The sequence below is a fragment of the Dendrobates tinctorius genome, unplaced genomic scaffold (genome assembly GCF_039654945.1).
Source record: "Dendrobates tinctorius isolate UK_male_01 unplaced genomic scaffold, ASM3965494v1 ptg000170l, whole genome shotgun sequence".
NCBI lineage: Eukaryota > Metazoa > Chordata > Amphibia > Anura > Dendrobatidae > Dendrobates > Dendrobates tinctorius.
In genome coordinates this window covers 3201133-3219045 of record NW_027361837.1, presented here as the reverse complement: position 1 = coordinate 3219045, position 17913 = coordinate 3201133, and the positions used below count along the sequence as shown (strand labels likewise).

The 17913-nt window shown below is 42.0% G+C and overlaps 1 protein-coding gene across 1 annotated transcript in view; it reads right to left on the bottom strand.

The window, feature by feature from the left end:
• SLC12A4 (solute carrier family 12 member 4) overlaps positions 1 to 17913 on the bottom strand; it is a 423457-nt gene that overhangs the window by 201300 nt on the left and 204244 nt on the right. The window contains exon 9 of the mRNA XM_073550797.1: positions 7756 to 7920. Within this exon, the coding sequence (XP_073406898.1) occupies positions 7756 to 7920 (165 nt within the window). The remainder of the gene's footprint in view (positions 1 to 7755; positions 7921 to 17913) is intronic.

Below are 17913 nucleotides of genomic sequence, written 5' to 3'. Positions count from 1 at the left end.
CCAACAGCTCCCACTCATCCACGCCCGGAGGTCCATGCTATTCAGGGAGGGGTCACTCCTCCTCGTCCCTATGCTCCACTGATTAGGGAGCTACGGGAACATGAGGACCGGACCCTGACTAAGAATCTCTTTGGAGCGGAGGTGGCAGCTGTTGGACGAAAGCCGTGTCCAGATGAGGATGATGGATTTTTCGGGCTTCCCACGGCAGGTAACACCGATTGATGGGGTGCTCCCCCTGTTCCCCTTGCCCACCTTTCCCTGAGCAAGGACGGAAGACCTTATGTCAAAGGGAGAATAGAGGGGCTTCCATGGGAAGACATCCTCATCGATACAGGAACCTCAGTTTCAGTAACAAGACTCAAACTTGTTATGAATGAGTCACCGTAGGAGGCAAAAACAGAAATACCAGCTAAGTCCAGAAAACCAGAGAAGTTGGCAGCTATCGGATTGCAGACACCTGAACCTAACAACAACAACAACAACTAGCAGTAGCCGTGGGGGGTTCCTACGGTGCCCTAGACCCCTCAATCACAGCCGGAGAATTACATAGCCTAAAGACAGAAAGGGAAATCTAAACTGCCCCAGAGCAGACCCCAAAGCAATAGGCAGCCCCCAACATATAATAACGGTGAAGCAAGATGAAAAAACACTCACACAGATAGAAAGATAGGCTGAGCAAATGATGGGGCCCAAGCTAACTAAATAGGACAGAATAGAAAAGCTGCTGTCTGCAATCCGCCAAAACCCTCTCAAAAACAAGCGCCAACAGACTGATAGGGAAAAAAGCCCTGAAGACGCTAGGCTTCAAAAAGACTATATCAGTACTCAGGTATTATCTGAAGACAGAGCAAAAGGGAATTCAGCTCACCCAGCAGGGAAAGGCAGAAATCCAGAAAAACAAGGCAAAACAAAACCAAAACACAAATGCAAAAAGTAGAGCAGAAAACTTAGCTTTTGAGGAGCAGGAATCAGACTGGTCTCCAAGAATCCCTCAGAGTAATCTCCCGCAAGGCAGAAGGGCGTCGGCTGCCTTATATCCAGTCAGCAATCCCAGTCACCCAGTCATCATCATTCTGCTCAGGTGCTTTGTAATCAGGCTCACTACCTTCCTTCACCAGAAGAGGGAGTTCATCAGACCTCAATGGTGAAGGGGAAAATGAACTCACAACACAAACTGCAGTCACCCCCTGGACTGCCTGAGACTACCACTTTGGTCAGATATCACAGAAATAATTTTCGGATTAACCGTGCCCTGCTAGACAAAACGACTCCTTTCCAGATTGTGTACTTGTATACTTTTATTTTCCCAACGCGTTTCGAAGTTTCAAACTTCTTCCTCAGGGGATGATATGTCTTAACCACTACCACTTTGGTAGGATTTGAGGGCTCCTGTATTCAAGTAGTAAAAAGTCGTCCAGTAAACCTGAGATTTCAGGACACATGGGGATCGAAGCAAAGGGGTCTTCGATGCGCTTTTTGGGTAAACCCATAGTTATGGTCCACTATTTTGGGTACTGATGTTTTGGGAGCAATAGGAATTGTTGTTGATTTATGTAACAAAGTCTTGTGGCGGAACAAAGAAGCAACTATCTGTTCTGTAATTGTACCTGTGGAGGAGGATGAGGAGAGTCACAAATTACCCATTGCTAGTTTTGGATTATGTACTAATGAAAATGTTGAAATGCTGACAATGATGTTTTAAAAATGAATTGAAGCAAAGGTTCCCTGAATTGTGGATCTCAAAGAAAACTGATTGTGGGTTAAGGCAAACTCAGGTTAAAATTGATGGAGAAAAACTGCCACCTTTCCAGCTTCAGTACCGTATTCCTGAGGACGCAATCCCTTACATAAAGGTTGTAGTCAGTGAACTAGAAAAGCAAGGTGTTGTTGTGAAAGGTAATTCTCCATGTAACAGTCCTATTCTACCTGTAAAAAAGGAAGATGGCAGTTTTCGAAAGGTGGTAGACCTGGGACTTGTAAATAAGTACACTCCCTCAGCAGCTCACCTTGTTGCATCTGTCCCTGAAGTTATGTCACAGCTGAGGAGTGATTGTAAAGTGTTTTCTTGTTTGGACATTGCAAATGGCTTTTTCTCAGTACCCTTAACACCTGAATCTGCCCTCCGCTTCGCATTCACTTTTGAGAATGTGCAATACTTGTTCACGCGGTTGCCCATGGGATTTCACAGTTCTCCTGTGTTTTTCCATCAGGCATTGTCTCAAGTGTTAGAACCCCTTGGCTACGGAGACAAAGTCTTACAGTATGTGGATGATTTATTGATTCAAACTGTCGATGAATGTGAACACTTAGAGACCCTTGAGAATGTTTGTCAGGCTTCACAAGATGCAGGACTCAAAATGAGTCTAGATAAAGTACAATTGATGAAATCAGAGGTTAAATTTCTGGGTGTGTCTGTCTCAGCAGAGGGAAAGAAACCAATGCATGACAGGGTTAAGCTATTCAAGCTGTCCCCATACCAACTAATATTACTGAGCTCAGAAAATTTTTCCAGAAAATTTATTTAAGATTTTGCTTATCTGGCTAAACCACTGTATGATTTATAGAAAAATGTTGATGATGACTTTGCCCCTGTCAATATAGAGGGGGCAGCCTTACAGGCTTTTGAGGGATTGAAGCGTGCCCTTACGGCAGCTGCTGCATTGGTTAACCCTGATCCTTCCCAGCCTTTCTACATTCAGACCCACACCGGTGATGTCTCTATTTCTTCTGTGCTTCTACAAAAATGGCCCAAAGAAAGCCCAGAAGTGTCTAGTTAGTTGTATGCCCTGGGTTACTACTCTAGGTTGCTCACCCACGGGGAAAAAGGATTTACTTTGTGCATGAAGCACCTACTGGGTGTGCACTGGACTATGAATCAAGTGAGACATATAGTGGGATTTGCTCCTTTAATTTTACAAACCCCACATGTCACTTTAAAAACTTTCTGAAAGGAAAAGCTTCAGGTATTAATTCACAGAGAATGGCCCAATGGATCATTGATTTTGAGACTAGAGACTTAAAAGTCGAAGTGGGCGAGAAATATCACTTAGCCCAGATGATGCAATATGCAGGAAAAAGTCACGATTGTCAAATTGAACAGGCTAATATCACTCCCCCCTTTCGGGCAGACTTCCAGGAGGGAATCCCTTGTGCCTATATCGACGGAGCTCGATATTGGCATGAGGGGCACTACATCACAGGCTTCGCAGTGTGGCTTCCAGCTAAGGCCTCTTTCACACTTCCGTTTTTTACAATCAGTCACAATCCGCCAGGTTTTGAAAAAAAACGGATCCTCAATTTTTTTTTGAGGATCCGTTTTTTTCCCATTGACTTGCATTAATGGCGGATTGTGACGGATTGCTGTCCGTTGCATCCGTTTTTTGTGAGGATCCGCCAAAAGTTGCTGTCCGTCACCATCCTCAAAGATTTCAAAACGGAGCTTGTAACGTTTTTTTCTCTGGCGGATCCTCCAGACACTCATTTAACCCGAAACTCTTTCTGGGTGCCGGACAAAAAAAAAAAATTCTCTCTCTCTCTCTCTCTCTCTCTCTCTCTCTCTCTCCGGCCAGCGATTCCTTTAAATTTCTTCATTTTCAGGATCCGTCTGAAAACGGATCCTGCCCCATCCGTTCACATCAGTTGAGAACGGATCCGCTTGTCCGCCTTTTTGGCGGATTATAACTGATGCAAAAAACTGAAGTGTGAAAGAGGCCTAAGCCACTGCTGCTGCATTATAAACTCCCCGGTCATTTCTCTGCTCAGAGAGCTGACCTGGAAATAGCTTTACAGGTCATTCTTGTGTGTACGGAGCCAATGAATATCTTCAGTGACAGCGCCTATGTTGTTTCCTCCCTCAGCCTGTATCTCAATGTATGGGCCCTGAGAGGGATGGTTGACTCACAGAATAAGCCTTTGCAACATGCAGACATTCTCTAACAAATTGAACAGCGAGGCAAAGAATTTCCGAATTTATGGTCCTTCTGTAAAATTAAAGGGCACCAGAGGCTGATTCCTGACCCACACATCCTTGGCAATGCATATGTAGATCACGCAGCCAAGGAAGCTGCACTTATGAGCGATGACAACTATCCCCAAGAAGTCATCGCTGCAGTCACTAAAAAACCCCGAGAACCCCCCTCATTTTTTCTCCTCTTCAAGATCTTGTAAAGGTACAGGAGAAGGATGGAGACTCACCACTGTTCAATTCCCTTAAGTCCCTGCCCATTGAGGGGGAGTGCCTGTACTACAAAAGAGTTAATGACAGGCTAGTGCCTTTCATCCCAACAACAATGATTAAGTCTTTGCTCAAATTTCAAGCTACAAAGGTGTTAAAATTGTTCATATCGATCAGTGTAGACTTCTTAATTATTTTACTGAGATTTCTGGTAAGGACTGATACTACACTTTTTTTTCTATTTTCTCCAGGTCAGCTGAAGATTTTCATAATCGACTCCTGGGACCATCAACCTATTGGATGATCAGGAGAAGATGTTTCACACTATACAGTGGGAGTCTGATAGTGTGAAAAGGGGAGAAGATCACGAAAATCCAGAAGCCAAAGAATGAGAAGAAAAAGACCAATAGACTTAATTATTGTGCAACTTATTTTTTGGGGGGACTAATATTTGAATTATTTTATTATGTGTTTGTGCTATTTTTAGGGACTTTTGCCTTACACACACACGTGCATAAAGCACTGAATTACCTCAATATTCTTATTTTCAATAATTCACCCATGAATATTACAGCACTGTATGTTGTACTCTGGATAGAGTACAAGAGGGGTACTTGTAAGAGAATGGTCAGCCATAATATACTGAGCGGCCATGATGAACCAGGCAGCCATCTTGTGAAAGTTAGGATACAGACTCAACTTTTACAAAAGAACTAATAAAATGTACTTTGAGATGGAGGATGTAAAATGAGATCATGTCTGTTGGCAGACCTGGCAGGCGAGCATAAAGGAGAATTGGATCAATAGGGGAAAAGGGTTGACAAATATATGGTCAATGTGTGTATACGTGATAGTGTTGGTAGAGAACAAACTCATTAAAATGTCAAATGAATGAATTTATGGATCAAGCCTGGAAACAGTGATAAGATAAAGGACAGTAGCTATAGATACCAATGACTTTTATGGGTTTTAGTGTTGTTTGGGGAAACGTTAATTAATGTCTTCGTATTATGTCTTTATATTCTTTGTTCTAAACTACATGTTTCTCTAGAATTATCATGTAAACGCCTTACAATTATCATGTAAACACCCTCTGCAGCAAAATGCAGCTTTCTCTATTTCTATTATGTATAAAAAGGCAACCATAGTTTAACACGGGCCTTTTCAATCGCCAGACTTCCCAGCGAATCTCTGCCCGTCTGAATTCCTGTTTTGTGCCTGCATGCTTCAACTTCACTGACTATCTGTACCTGTTCTGTCGTGTATCTCCTAATAAACTTCAACCTCAGCTTGATGAGATGATCGTCTGCATAATTTTCCAGCTCTTGCAGCTCTCAGTAAGGACTTTTTCTTACAAATTGGTCATTTGTTTTGATGCTGGAATGACAAGTCGATTACCTGACTAAATAAATTTTAAACTCCATTTGTTCCTCATGTGAACCCCCATTTCCAACCCCATGTGAAATATCAAGACAACAGAGACCCTTTCTGTGTGTGGCTGTGTGGACTGCTTGACAGAAGCCTAGTTCATCTACATTACTGAGGTCTTTTCCAAAGTGCGTGGGGGGGTCATTTATCCAAGCATTGAAATCTCCAAGTATGATCCACCTTCGATGTTCTATGGTTAAGTTGGAAAACAATTCTGCCAATGCCTTTAGAAATGTTGATCCATCAGCTGGGGGTCAGTAGATGGGAAAAAAGTGGAGGTTTTGTCTAATCCAACATTTGAGCACAAAATACATTCAAACAAGTTGGTTGCGTCAACAGGAAGAATTATTGTCTTCCTCGTGGATGTGAAACAGCTATCATCCTAATTTTTTTGCCTCTCATGGTGCAGAGAAAACACGGTTTAGGAGGCCAGCCAAGGACTATAGAGAGAGACCTGACTGATCCTGTGTGGCCTCTGGATGGCTTCTCTTAGAAATGCTCTAACAGAGCAGCTAGGCTTTGATGCATACTACCAATGGCAGGGCAGCATGAATAGAATGACAGTTTCCTTTTAAGCCAAAGCTACAAAAACTTAGGTAAATTGTACATTATTCAAGAATAAAGTTGAGCGACTTTGGTCGGATAGGGTTTCATGAAACAAAATTTGTTTCAGATGAAACTGGTCCGACTAGGGCAAAAAAAGTCGGAGTTTCGTCCAAACCCCGACCACAATGCAAGTCAATGGGGGAATAAAAGTCGGCATTAAGTGGATGAATGTCATCCGCTCAATGCCGACTTTTATTTCCCATTGACTAGCACTAGGGTCGGGTTTCTGACGAAACTCCGACTTTTTTTGCCCTAGTCGGACCAGTTTCATCTGAAACAAATTTTGTTTCATGAAACTCGATCCGACCAAAGTCGCTCAACTCTATTCAAGAATATTAGTTACGGTATTTGTTTCTCTTATCAAAAACATTAGAGCATTACATAATCTGAAGTTTGTAGGTTTGTTAATGGACTCCTCTTAAAGCTACTTAAAAAGGTACCCATCACAGTTTATATTCATTTAACACATGCTTCTTGATACCTTTGCTTATATATAGATATCTTATTTTTATGAACTATAAACCAACATATATACCACTGAGGAAGCCGACTATACCATCAATGGAAAGGAGTCTGCCTTTAACATCACAATTGTTTAAAATCCTAACCTGTCACTTGATTTTCTTATGTATTAACCAATACCTTCCTCAGCACCGGTGCTGCGTTTCAGAAAGTTGTACATTATGTACTGACTTCAGAATATCCTCAAAAAAACATTTTGAAGTGCTCCATCAAAGTAAGCAAATTCGAACCGTTCGTTCTGACAAGAGTCACTGCAGCGGAGCCTGCCTCTCCTCTCCCCTGCTAAACACTATCCTCCTGCTGTGATTGATGTGGATAACGCATCCTGCGTAATCCACATAGCCGAACGAGATCTCGCACCTGTGCACAGAGATGGCCGGCTCACTCAGGCGCACTTTGATCAGCCCTAGTGCTGGCAGAGCATAAAACCAAAATGCGCATGTGCCGGCACACATCTTTCTATATCAGCTTTATTGGTTTTTCCCTGCTGCCAGAATTAAACTATTCTGGTGGCACGGAACAAAAGAATATGGGCACAATGGTTCTGGTAAGTAGGAGGCAGAAAGAAAGTGCTGGTGCATGTGCAGTTAGGTTTTAGGTTCTGCCCACATAATGGGCAGACCAAAGTGCATCTGCGAGAGCCAACGATGTCCGTGCACAGGCGCATGATTCCGCTCACCTATGTGGATGGCACAGGATGCGTCAAACACATCAATCACAACAGGACGACATTCCTGAGACTCTGTGAGCAATTGATAGACCTAGAGCAGTTTGATGTGACTGCTTCCACTGTCACGGTGTCTCTTCTACAGATGGATTACAGAATGGAATAGAAAAGAAGAAAATTAAACCTAGTGTTCTCTGCATGCACCCAAGTTTGCAAACTAACAACCTACAAAGAAAAACTTCTTCTACCTACTTAGATCAGTCATGTTTAGGATTAGTATTGCTTATAACTAGCAAGTATAGACCCACAAAAAAGGAATATGTTGCCTAGATAAGGTGGCAAACAAAAAAAGTCTTACCAGTCACAGATGGGAAAAAGATGCCAACAAGGACTGTAAGTGCAGTTGTGATGTCTGCCAAGACATACAGATGAAGCTTGCTCTTAGATCCTTGAACTTCCAAAGAATGGATGTTTGATTTTTCAAGTATTTCACCTTTTTCTAGGTAGGTACTCCATAAGTTATCTGTAGATTTCAACAAAAATAGCATAGTAACATAATAATGTGCAAAACCAATTAAATATCAGAAAAACATGCAGATCCACATAATTATCTCAAGTAGCACCAGCTAGCAGTATCACAAGACAATGCTTTTTTTTTTTTTTAAAAAGTACTATGCTTAAATGTTTTTATTTGATTTTTCGTTAACTTCTTTTAACAACTCTATTATTCTTGCAACTTTTGGTATACAGTGGATGTAAAGTCTACACACCCCTGTTAAAATGCCAGGTTTTTGTCATGTAATAAAATCATACCAAGAAGAATCAGACTTTTGTGCACCTTTTTATCCCTTCACCTCCGGGTTGTTTTTCGTTTTTTTTAATCCCTTTCTTTCTAGAGCCATAACTTTTTTTTTTATTATGAAGCCTTGTATTTTGAGGGACAAGTTGTACTTTTTTATGACACCAATTACTTTACCATATAATGTACTGGAAAACTGGAAAATATTCTAAGTGCGGTGAAAATGCAAAGAATGCAATTCCACAAATAGTTTTTTGTTTTACCACAAATCACTAAATGCTAAAACTGACCTGATTATGATTCTCCAGGTCATTATGAGTTCGCAAAATACCAAACATGTATACAGCTCTGGCAAAAATTAAGAGACCACTGCAAAATTTTCAGTTGGTCTGATTTTTCTCTTTATAGGTATATTTTTGAGCAAAATGTAAATGGCTCCGACTTTCCAAGCAATAAATTTTGTATTTTTCTAAAAATGAGAAATGTTCAATATTAAATAAAAACCTCCAGTGCTTCCAGACCTAAAATAATGCAAAGAAAACAAGTTCATAATAATTTAGATACAACAATACTAATGGTTTAACTCAGGAAGAGTTCAGAAATCAATGTTTTGTGGAATAACCATAATTTTTAGTCACAGCTTTCATGCGTCTTGGCATGCTTTCCACCAGTCTTTCACACTGCTTCTGGTGCAAAAAGTAAAGCAGTTCTTCTTTGTTTGATGGCTTGTGACTATCCATCATCCTCTTGATTACATTCCAGAGGTTTTCAATGGGGTTCAGGTCTGGAGATTGGGCTGACCATGACAGGGTTTTGATGTGGTGGACTCTTAAATAAAAAGAACCTACAGCGCTGGCAAAAATTAAGTGGAAAAAAATATCCAAGTTTGGTTTAAAAAAAGGCACAATTTATTGAGACCCGTAGCATCTCTGTCTCTGGATCTTTGTGAGGGCTTGTTTTATGTGCGCCAAACTGATGTTCTTATTGATACCATCTTGGGTTAGATATGATCCTTTGATCGCCTGTTATAAAATTTCATTGCAATGTTGCGGTGACCAAAAAATGTAATTCTGGAGCTTTGATTTTTTTCTCATTGCGCCGTTTACTCATTGGATTAATTATTTTTATACTTTGAAAGATCGGGCGTTTCCAACCACAGTGATAACAAATATGTGCTATTTTTTATTATTTTCAATTGAGCAAACAAAAGAGGGGGGGTGATTTGAACCTTTATAGGTTTTACATTTTTTTAATATATTAATATATATTTTTTCCCTTCTTTTTACTTGCTTCGATAGTCTCCTTAGGAGACTTGAAGCTGCTATGTTCTGGTCGCTTGTGCTACCCATAGCAGAGCTTAAGCAGAAATTCTCATCTGCTATGAACCTCGGCTACGTGGCAGCACTACATAGTAGATTGGCAATAACAACCATGAGACACTCTTGCAGACTACAAGTTATCATGCCAATCCATCGACATCACGTGACAGGGGCACCGATGGATGGAGCTAGTGATGCAATTCCAGAGTGATCATGTTAAATGTCACTGAGAGATTGACAGTGACATTTAATATGTTAACAGCTATGGGTGGATCGCGATTCCACCCGTAGTTGTTAGGGGTAAATGTCAGCTGATGAAATCAGCTGGCATGAGCCAGAAAGGATGCAAACTCAGCGCCGCATATGTCTTATGGGTTAAGAAAATCTGTCAGCAGATTTTGCTATGTAAACTTAAAGCGGCATAATGTAGGGACAGAGACCGCAATTTCAGCTATGCATCACTTACTGGGCTGCTTGGTGCAGTTTTGAAACAACGACTGTTTCCTCTGCTGTAAAATTCACAGTGGTCATAAATCTGAGCTGCATATAACCCCGCCCACACCGAATTGGCAGCTTCCTGTGTATACTGTGCATTTCTTGTTCACGAATCCCATCTCCACTATGTGTGCCGGGACGCCTCCGGCTTCCCTGCGTAGATGCACATGCGGTGCGTCTTTACAGACCGCAGCATGTCTATTTATCTTGTGGAGACGCTCAGTCTCCGCAAGATAAAGTCACCCATGCAATGTAATGGGACGTGGTGATTCCGCACGGTTCAATGAACACATGTGCTGTGTCCAAAGCGCTGCCGGTTACTGACCATGGGCACATACCCTAACAGGCGCTGGTGGAGCATGATGTTAACCAGTTAACTCCCACAGTCAAACATTGACAGTGGGATTTAATGGTGCTTGTCACGTGATCACAGGGTGCTGTGAATAGGAGATCATGATTACTGCTATGTATGGCGCAAACTATCAAACGAACGCAGCTTCAAATCTTCCAAGGGAACTGTGTCGAGCAGGGCTGTGGAGTCGGTAAGCTAAACCTGCGACTCCGACTCCTCAATTTCCCTTACACCGACTCCCACATATATTGCTTATATTTAAGTGAAAAATTTATTATAGTACAATGTGAACATTAGACATTTAATCATTTATATGATACAACTAGCTGAAGAGCCCGGCGCTGCCCGGCATAGTAACTAACTGTGGTTAGTTATAACAAATTATAATTATCCTCCATCCCATAGTCCCGTGCCCATATACCCATCATACATATCCATCATCCCATAGGCCCGTGCCCATATACCCATCATACATATCCTCCATCCCATAGTCGAGTGCCCATATACCCATCACACATCCTCCATCCCATAGTCCCATGCCCATATACCCATCATACATATCCTCCATCCCATAGTTCCGTGCCCTTATACCCGTCATACATATCCTCCAGCCCATAGTCCAGTGCCCATATACCCATCACACATCCTCCATCCCATAGTCCCGTGCCCATATACCTATTATGACATCATCACCATGGCAACCGTTATGACATAACCGTCACCATTGCAACCTATTATGACATTAGTGTCGCCATGGCAAGCATTATGACATCATAATGAAGGGCGGGGCTTGCAACCTATGATGACATCAGCATTGCCATGGCAACCATTATATCATAATGAGGGGCGGGGCCTGATACACACACTTTTTCCCCATTATGTAGATAGGGGCAAAATTGTTTGGTGAATTGGAACGCGTGGGGTTAAAATTTTGCCTCACAACATAGCCTATGACGGTCTCTGGGTCCAGACGTGTGACTATGCCTTGTGGCTGTAGCTGCGACGGTGCGGATGCCAATCCCGGACATACACACATACATACATACACACTTTGAGATTTATATATTAGATAATCAAGATATTTAGATAGAACATAATGTATATTTATTGGAATACAACTTTAGAACACAAAAAACTGTAATATATTGTAAATATGTAATACACTATGTAATATCGATTACATATATATATATTAGATATATATATATATATATACATATACACATATATACATACAGTGGGGAAAAAAAGTATTTAGTCAGTCAGCAATAGTGCAAGTTCCACCACTTAAAAAGATGAGAGGCGTCTGTAATTTACATCATAGGTAGACCTCAACTATGGGAGACAAACTGAGAAAAAAAATCCAGAAAATCACATTGTCTGTTTTTTTTTCATTTTAATTGCATATTATGGTGGAAAATAAGTATTTGGTCAGAAACAAAATTTCATCTCAATACTTTGTGATATATCCTTTGTTGGCAATGACAGAGGTCAAACGTTTTCTGTAAGTCTTCACAAGGTTGCCACACACTGTTGTTGGTATGTTGGCCCATTCCTCCATGCAGATCTCCTCTAGAGCAGTGATGTTTTTGGCTTTTCGCTTGGCAACACGGACTTTCAACTCCCTCCAAAGGTTTTCTATAGGGTTGAGATCTGGAGACTGGCTAGGCCACTCCAGGACCTTGAAATACTTCTTACGAAGCCACTCCTTCATTGCCCTGGCGGTGTGCTTTGGATCATTGTCATGTTGAAAGACCCAGCTACGTTTCATCTTCAATGCCCTTGCTGATGGAAGGAGGTTTGCACTCAAAATCTCACGATACATGGCCCCATTCATTCTTTCATGTACCCGGATCAGTCGTCCTGGCCCCTTTGCAGAGAAACAGCCCCAAAGCATGATGTTTCCACCACCATGCTTTACAGTAGGTATGGTGTTTGATGGATGCAACTCAGTATTCTTTTTCCTCCAAACACGACAAGTTGTGTTTCTACCAAACAGTTCCAGTTTGGTTTCATCAGACCATAGGACATTCTCCCAAAACTCCTCTGGATCATCCAAATGCTCTCTAGCAAACTTCAGACGGGCCCGGACATGTACAGGCTTAAGCAGTGGGACACGTCTGGCACTGCAGGATCTGAGTCCATGGTGGCGTAGTGTGTTACTTATGGTAGGCCTTGTTACATTGGTCCCAGCTCTCTGCAGTTCATTCACTAGGTCCCCCCGCGTGGTTCTGGGATTTTTGCTCACCGTTCTTGTGATCATTCTGACCCCACGGGGTGGGATTTTGCGTGGAGCACCAGATCGAGGGAGATTATCAGTGGTCTTGTATGTCTTCCATTTTCTAATTATTGCTCCCACAGTTGATTTCTTCACTCCAAGCTGGTTGGCTATTGCAGATTCAGTCTTCCCAGCCTGGTGCAGGGCTACAATTTTGTTTCTGGTGTCCTTTGACAGCTCTTTGGTCTTCACCATAGTGGAGTTTGGAGTCAGACTGTTTGAGGGTGTGCACAGGTGTCTTTTTATACTGATAAGTTTAAACAGGTGCCATTACTACAGGTAATGAGTGTAGGAAAGAGGAGACTCTTAAAGAAGAAGTTACAGGTCTGTGAGAGCCAGAAATCTTGTTTGCTTGTTTCTGACCAAATACTTATTTTCCACCATAATATGCAAATAAAATGAAAAAAAAAACAGACAATGTGATTTTCTGGATTTTTTTTTCTCAGTTTGTCTCCCATAGTTGAGGTCTACCTATGATGTAAATTACAGACGCCTCTCATCTTTTTAAGTGGTGGAACTTGCACTATTGCTGACTGACTAAATACTTTTTTTCCCCACTGTATACACACACATACATACACAGTATATATATATATATATATATATATATATATATATATATATATATATATATATATATATATATACACACACACACACACTATGTAATAAACTATGTAAGTGGCAAAAAACAGTTTTCAACAAAAACATACTAAAAATTTGTGCAGTCTATGAATTTGTTCTAAGAAATAGAATTGCCTCCATCAGATCCTCCTTCATAGATGACCTCAAATCTGACCTAATAATTTTAAGGCTAGAGAACAATCTCTCTACACTAACTTGGGTTGGAGGCAAAGCCGCAACCACATGGGCAACATCTTTAACAATTTCCGGGTATAAAGGAATTGCCTCATGCACAGTCAGTTTTGATGAAGGGTTGAATTTTTCTATTTCTTTGAGAGCAAGTGAAACATTTTGCTGAAATATGGTCAATCTGCTTGTTATAGGAGACGGAGTGAAATCTTTTTCCTTGCGGCAACGCTTTGCCTGCTCCATGTCATCCAAATACTTGTCAAAGTCAAACTCCTCATCTGATAAGGATGAAGATATGGCAGCAGTCGCACTGTCAGGACCCAAGTCCTCTTGCGCCTGGCAGTCCTCCTGTAGGCCACTCATCCTAACTGCTACCTCAGTCAGAGCTTCTTGATCATCAAGCAGTATATGATGACTTGGGTCCACATAAACAGCTGCCAGAAAAATTTTATTTTCCAATAGATGTGTCTGTTTCACTGAAGCAGAAATGCCATCTGCGATTAAACCTCCTCGTTGAGACAGGCAAAATAGCAAGTTCTTGAACTCCCTTATGAAAATGCCAGGAGTTAAATCCTCAGCTTGTAATTGTTTAGTCACGGTAAATGGGTGGTTAAGCAATTCCTTCAATTCAGCCACCTGTGTCCATTGACCTTCATTTAGGGTTACCTGAGGGTTCGCCATATCTATAACAAACGGTTTTAGTTCAAGCAATCGCTCAATCATTAAATAAGTGCTGTCCCACCGAGTGGCTTGATCGACAAATGCCCCTTTCCTGGCACGTCTCTTCAAGGTGGAATCAATTTTAGGGGTTTTGGCGGCAATAACCAATTTTCTCACTTTTCCAATCAAGAGTTCCAGCGTGTCCCTCTTGCAGACTATCTCTTATTGCCAGCTGCAGCGTGTGCACAACACAGCGCATGTGATGAATAGGAAAGAGGTGTGAAGCAGCTTCAACAAGATCATCTATTTCTAAAGTATAATTTTGCTGTTCTTCTGTTGTAATATCTGTTTGTTCCTCAGTTACATGAACAGCACTGTGGCCTTCCATCTCAAACATACTGAATCCTAAATTTTCTTCTAGCTGTTGTTCATTACTCTCATTCATCAGTTTAATTGTACTTACCATAGCAACATAGTTAGTAAGGCCGAAAAAAGACATTAGTCCATCTAGTTCAGTCTATAAAATTCTGTCAGAATAAATCCCCAGATCTAGGTCCTTCTAAAGTACCTAACAATAACTGTAAGATTCAATATTGTTACGCTCCAGGAAGACATCCAGGCATCTCTTGAACCCTTCGACTGAGTTCGCCATCACCACCTCCTCAGGCAGGGCATTCCAGATTCTCACTGCCCTAACAGTAAAGAATCCTCTTCTATGTTGGTGGAAAAACCTTATCTCCTCCAGACGCAGAGAATGCCCCCTTGTGACCGTCACCTTCCTAGGTATAAACAGATCCTCGGAGAGATATTTGTATTGTCCCCTTATATACTTATACATGGTTATTAGATCGCCCCTCAGTCGTCTTTTTTTCTAGACTAAATAATCCTAACTTTGCTAATCTCTCTGGGTATTGTAGTTCTCCCAACTCTTTTATTAATTTTGTAGCCCACCTTTGTACCCGCTCTAGTTCCATTATATCCTTCCTGAGCACCAGTGCCCACAACTGTACACAGTACTCCATGTGCGGTCTAACCAGAGATTTGTACAGAGGCAGTATAATGCTCTCATCATGTGTATCCAGACCTCTTTCAATGCACTCCATGATCCTGTTTGCCATGGCAGCCGCTGCCTGGCACTGGCTGCTCCAGGTAAGTTTATCAATAACTAGGATCCCCTAGTCCTTCTCCATGTCAGATTTACCCAGTGGTTTACCATTCAGTGTGTAATGGTGACTGTTGTGAGTTCATTATCCCCTTCACCATTGAGGTCTGATGAACTAACTCTTCTGGTGAAGGAAGGTAGTGAGGCTGATTACCAAACACCTGGGTATGATGATGATGACTGGGTGACGGAAATTGCTGACTGGATATAAGGCAGCCGATGCCCTTCTGCCTTGCTGGTGATGGCTCTGAGGGATTCTAGGAGACCAGTCTGATTCCTGCTCCTCAAAAGCTAAGTTTTCTGCACTGCTTTTTGCATTTGTGTTTTGTTTTGTTTTGCCTTGTTTTTCTGAATTTCTGCCATTCCCTGCTGGGGTGAGTTGAATTCCTTTTTGCTCTGTCTTCAGAAAATACCTGAGTGCTGATATAGTCTTTTTGAAGCCTAGCGTCTTCAGGGCCTTTTTCCCTATCAGCCTGTTGGCCCTTGTTTTGATAGGGTTTTTGGCGGATTGCAGACAGCAGCTTTCCTTTCCTGTCCTATTTAGTTAGCTTGGGCCCCATCATTTGCTCAGCCTATCTTTCTGTCTGTGTGAGTGTTTCTTCATCTTGCTTCACCGTCATTATATGTTGGGGGCTGCCTATTGCTTTGGGGTCTGCTCTGGGGCAGTTTAGATTTCCCTTTCTGTCTTTAGGCTATGTAGTTCTCCGGCTGTGATTGAGGGGTCTAGGGCACCGTAGGAACCCCCCACGGCTACTGCTAGTTGTTGTTGATAGGTTCAGGGGTCTGCAATCCGATAGCTGCCAACGTCTCTGGTTTTCTGGACTTAGCTAGTATTTCTGTTTTTGCCTCCTACGGTGACTAATTCATAACAGAATCACCAGCCATACCGCAGATCCTAGGGTACTCAATAGCAGGAAAGAATTGTAAAAAAAAAAAAAAAGTGTGTATATTTTTTCCTCTATATCTCTGAGGCCGTAGGGGGAATTTTTTTTCTCTCAATGGAGATAAAGCAATTGTCTGATCGTGTGGAGCAGCTCGCTGCGGAAGTGCGGGGAATTTCTGCCTACCTTGCTCATTCACATGCTGCTGAACCAAAGATCCCTACTCCTGATGTGTTTTTTGGGGATCGGTCTAAATTTTTGAATTTCAAAAATTGTAAATTATTTTTTGCCTTGAAGCCTAACTCGTCAGGGAGCTCCGCGCAGCAGGTTAAAATTGTCATCTCTTTGCTGCGTGGCGATCCCCAGGATTGGGCGTTTTCTTTGAAACCAGATGATCCTATTCTGACTAATGTGAACGCATTTTTTCAAGCCTTGGGATTGTTGTATGACGAACCTAATGCTATTGATCAGGTTGAAAAGACCCTGTTGGCATTGAGCCAGGGTCGAGAGTCTGCAGAATTGTACTGTCAAAAATTCCAAAAGTGGGCGGTCCTTAATACCTGGAATGATAATGCCTTGGCAGCACTCTTTCGGAAGGGTTTGTCAGAAGCCGTAAAAGATACTATGGTGGGATTTCCTGTTCCCTCTGGTCTTGACGATTCTATGCCATTAGCCATTCAGGTTGATCGGCGTTTACGTGAACGCAGGACTGCACGAGAGGTGTTGCCACCTGTTGAACAAGTGTCTGAACCTATGCAATGTGATAGAGTTTTGTCCAAGGAGCAACATCAGGAGTTCAGAAGGCGTAATAAGCTGTGTTTTTTTTGTGGAGATGCCTCGCATATTATTTCTGTCTGTCCTAAACGAGAGAAACGTTTTGCACACACGTTTTCTGTGGGTGGTGTTCAACCTAAGTTTCTTCTGGCAATTACTCTGATCTGCTCACTGTCCACATTTTCCGCCAAGGCTTTTGTGGATTCGGGAGCAGCCCTGAACCTAATGGACTTGGATTTTGCTAAACGTTGTGGATTTCCGATGACACCTTTGCAGACGCCTATCCCTTTGAAAGGGATTGATGCCACTCCTTTGGCGAAAAATAAACCTCAGTTTTGGACTCAGGTGGTAATGGGGGTCGCCCCAGATCATCAGGAAAATTGCAGATTTTTGGTGTTGCATAATTTGCATGATACCATTGCTCTGGGGTTTCCCTGGTTGCAAATTCATAATCCAGTTTTGGATTGGAAATCTGTGTCTGTGGTGAGTTGGGGTTGTCGGTGTGCCCTTTGTGAGGCTCCTCAGTCGCATGATGTTCCTGACTATTTGGCGGACTTTTATGATGTATTTAGTGAGAATGAGTCTGCGTCTTTGCCTCCTCATAGGAGTTATGACTGTGCAATTGAACTGAGCCCGGGGTGTAAATTTCCCAAGGGTCGGCTCTTCAATTTATCTGTACCCGAGCACGAGGCTATGCGATCCTATATTAAGGAGGCGTTGGAGAAGGGTCATATTAGACCATCCTCTTCACCCTTAGGTGCTGGGTTTTTTTTCGTGGCCAAAAAGGATGGTTCATTAAGGCCTTGTATTGATTATCGTGCCCTCAACAAAAATACTATTAAATATCAGTATATGTTACCCCTGATTTCGGATCTATTCTCCAGAGTTAAAGGTGCTTGCTGGTTTACCAAGCTTGACCTCAGGGGGCGCATAATCTTATCCGCATTAAGCATGGGGATGAATGGAAGACGGCGTTTAATACT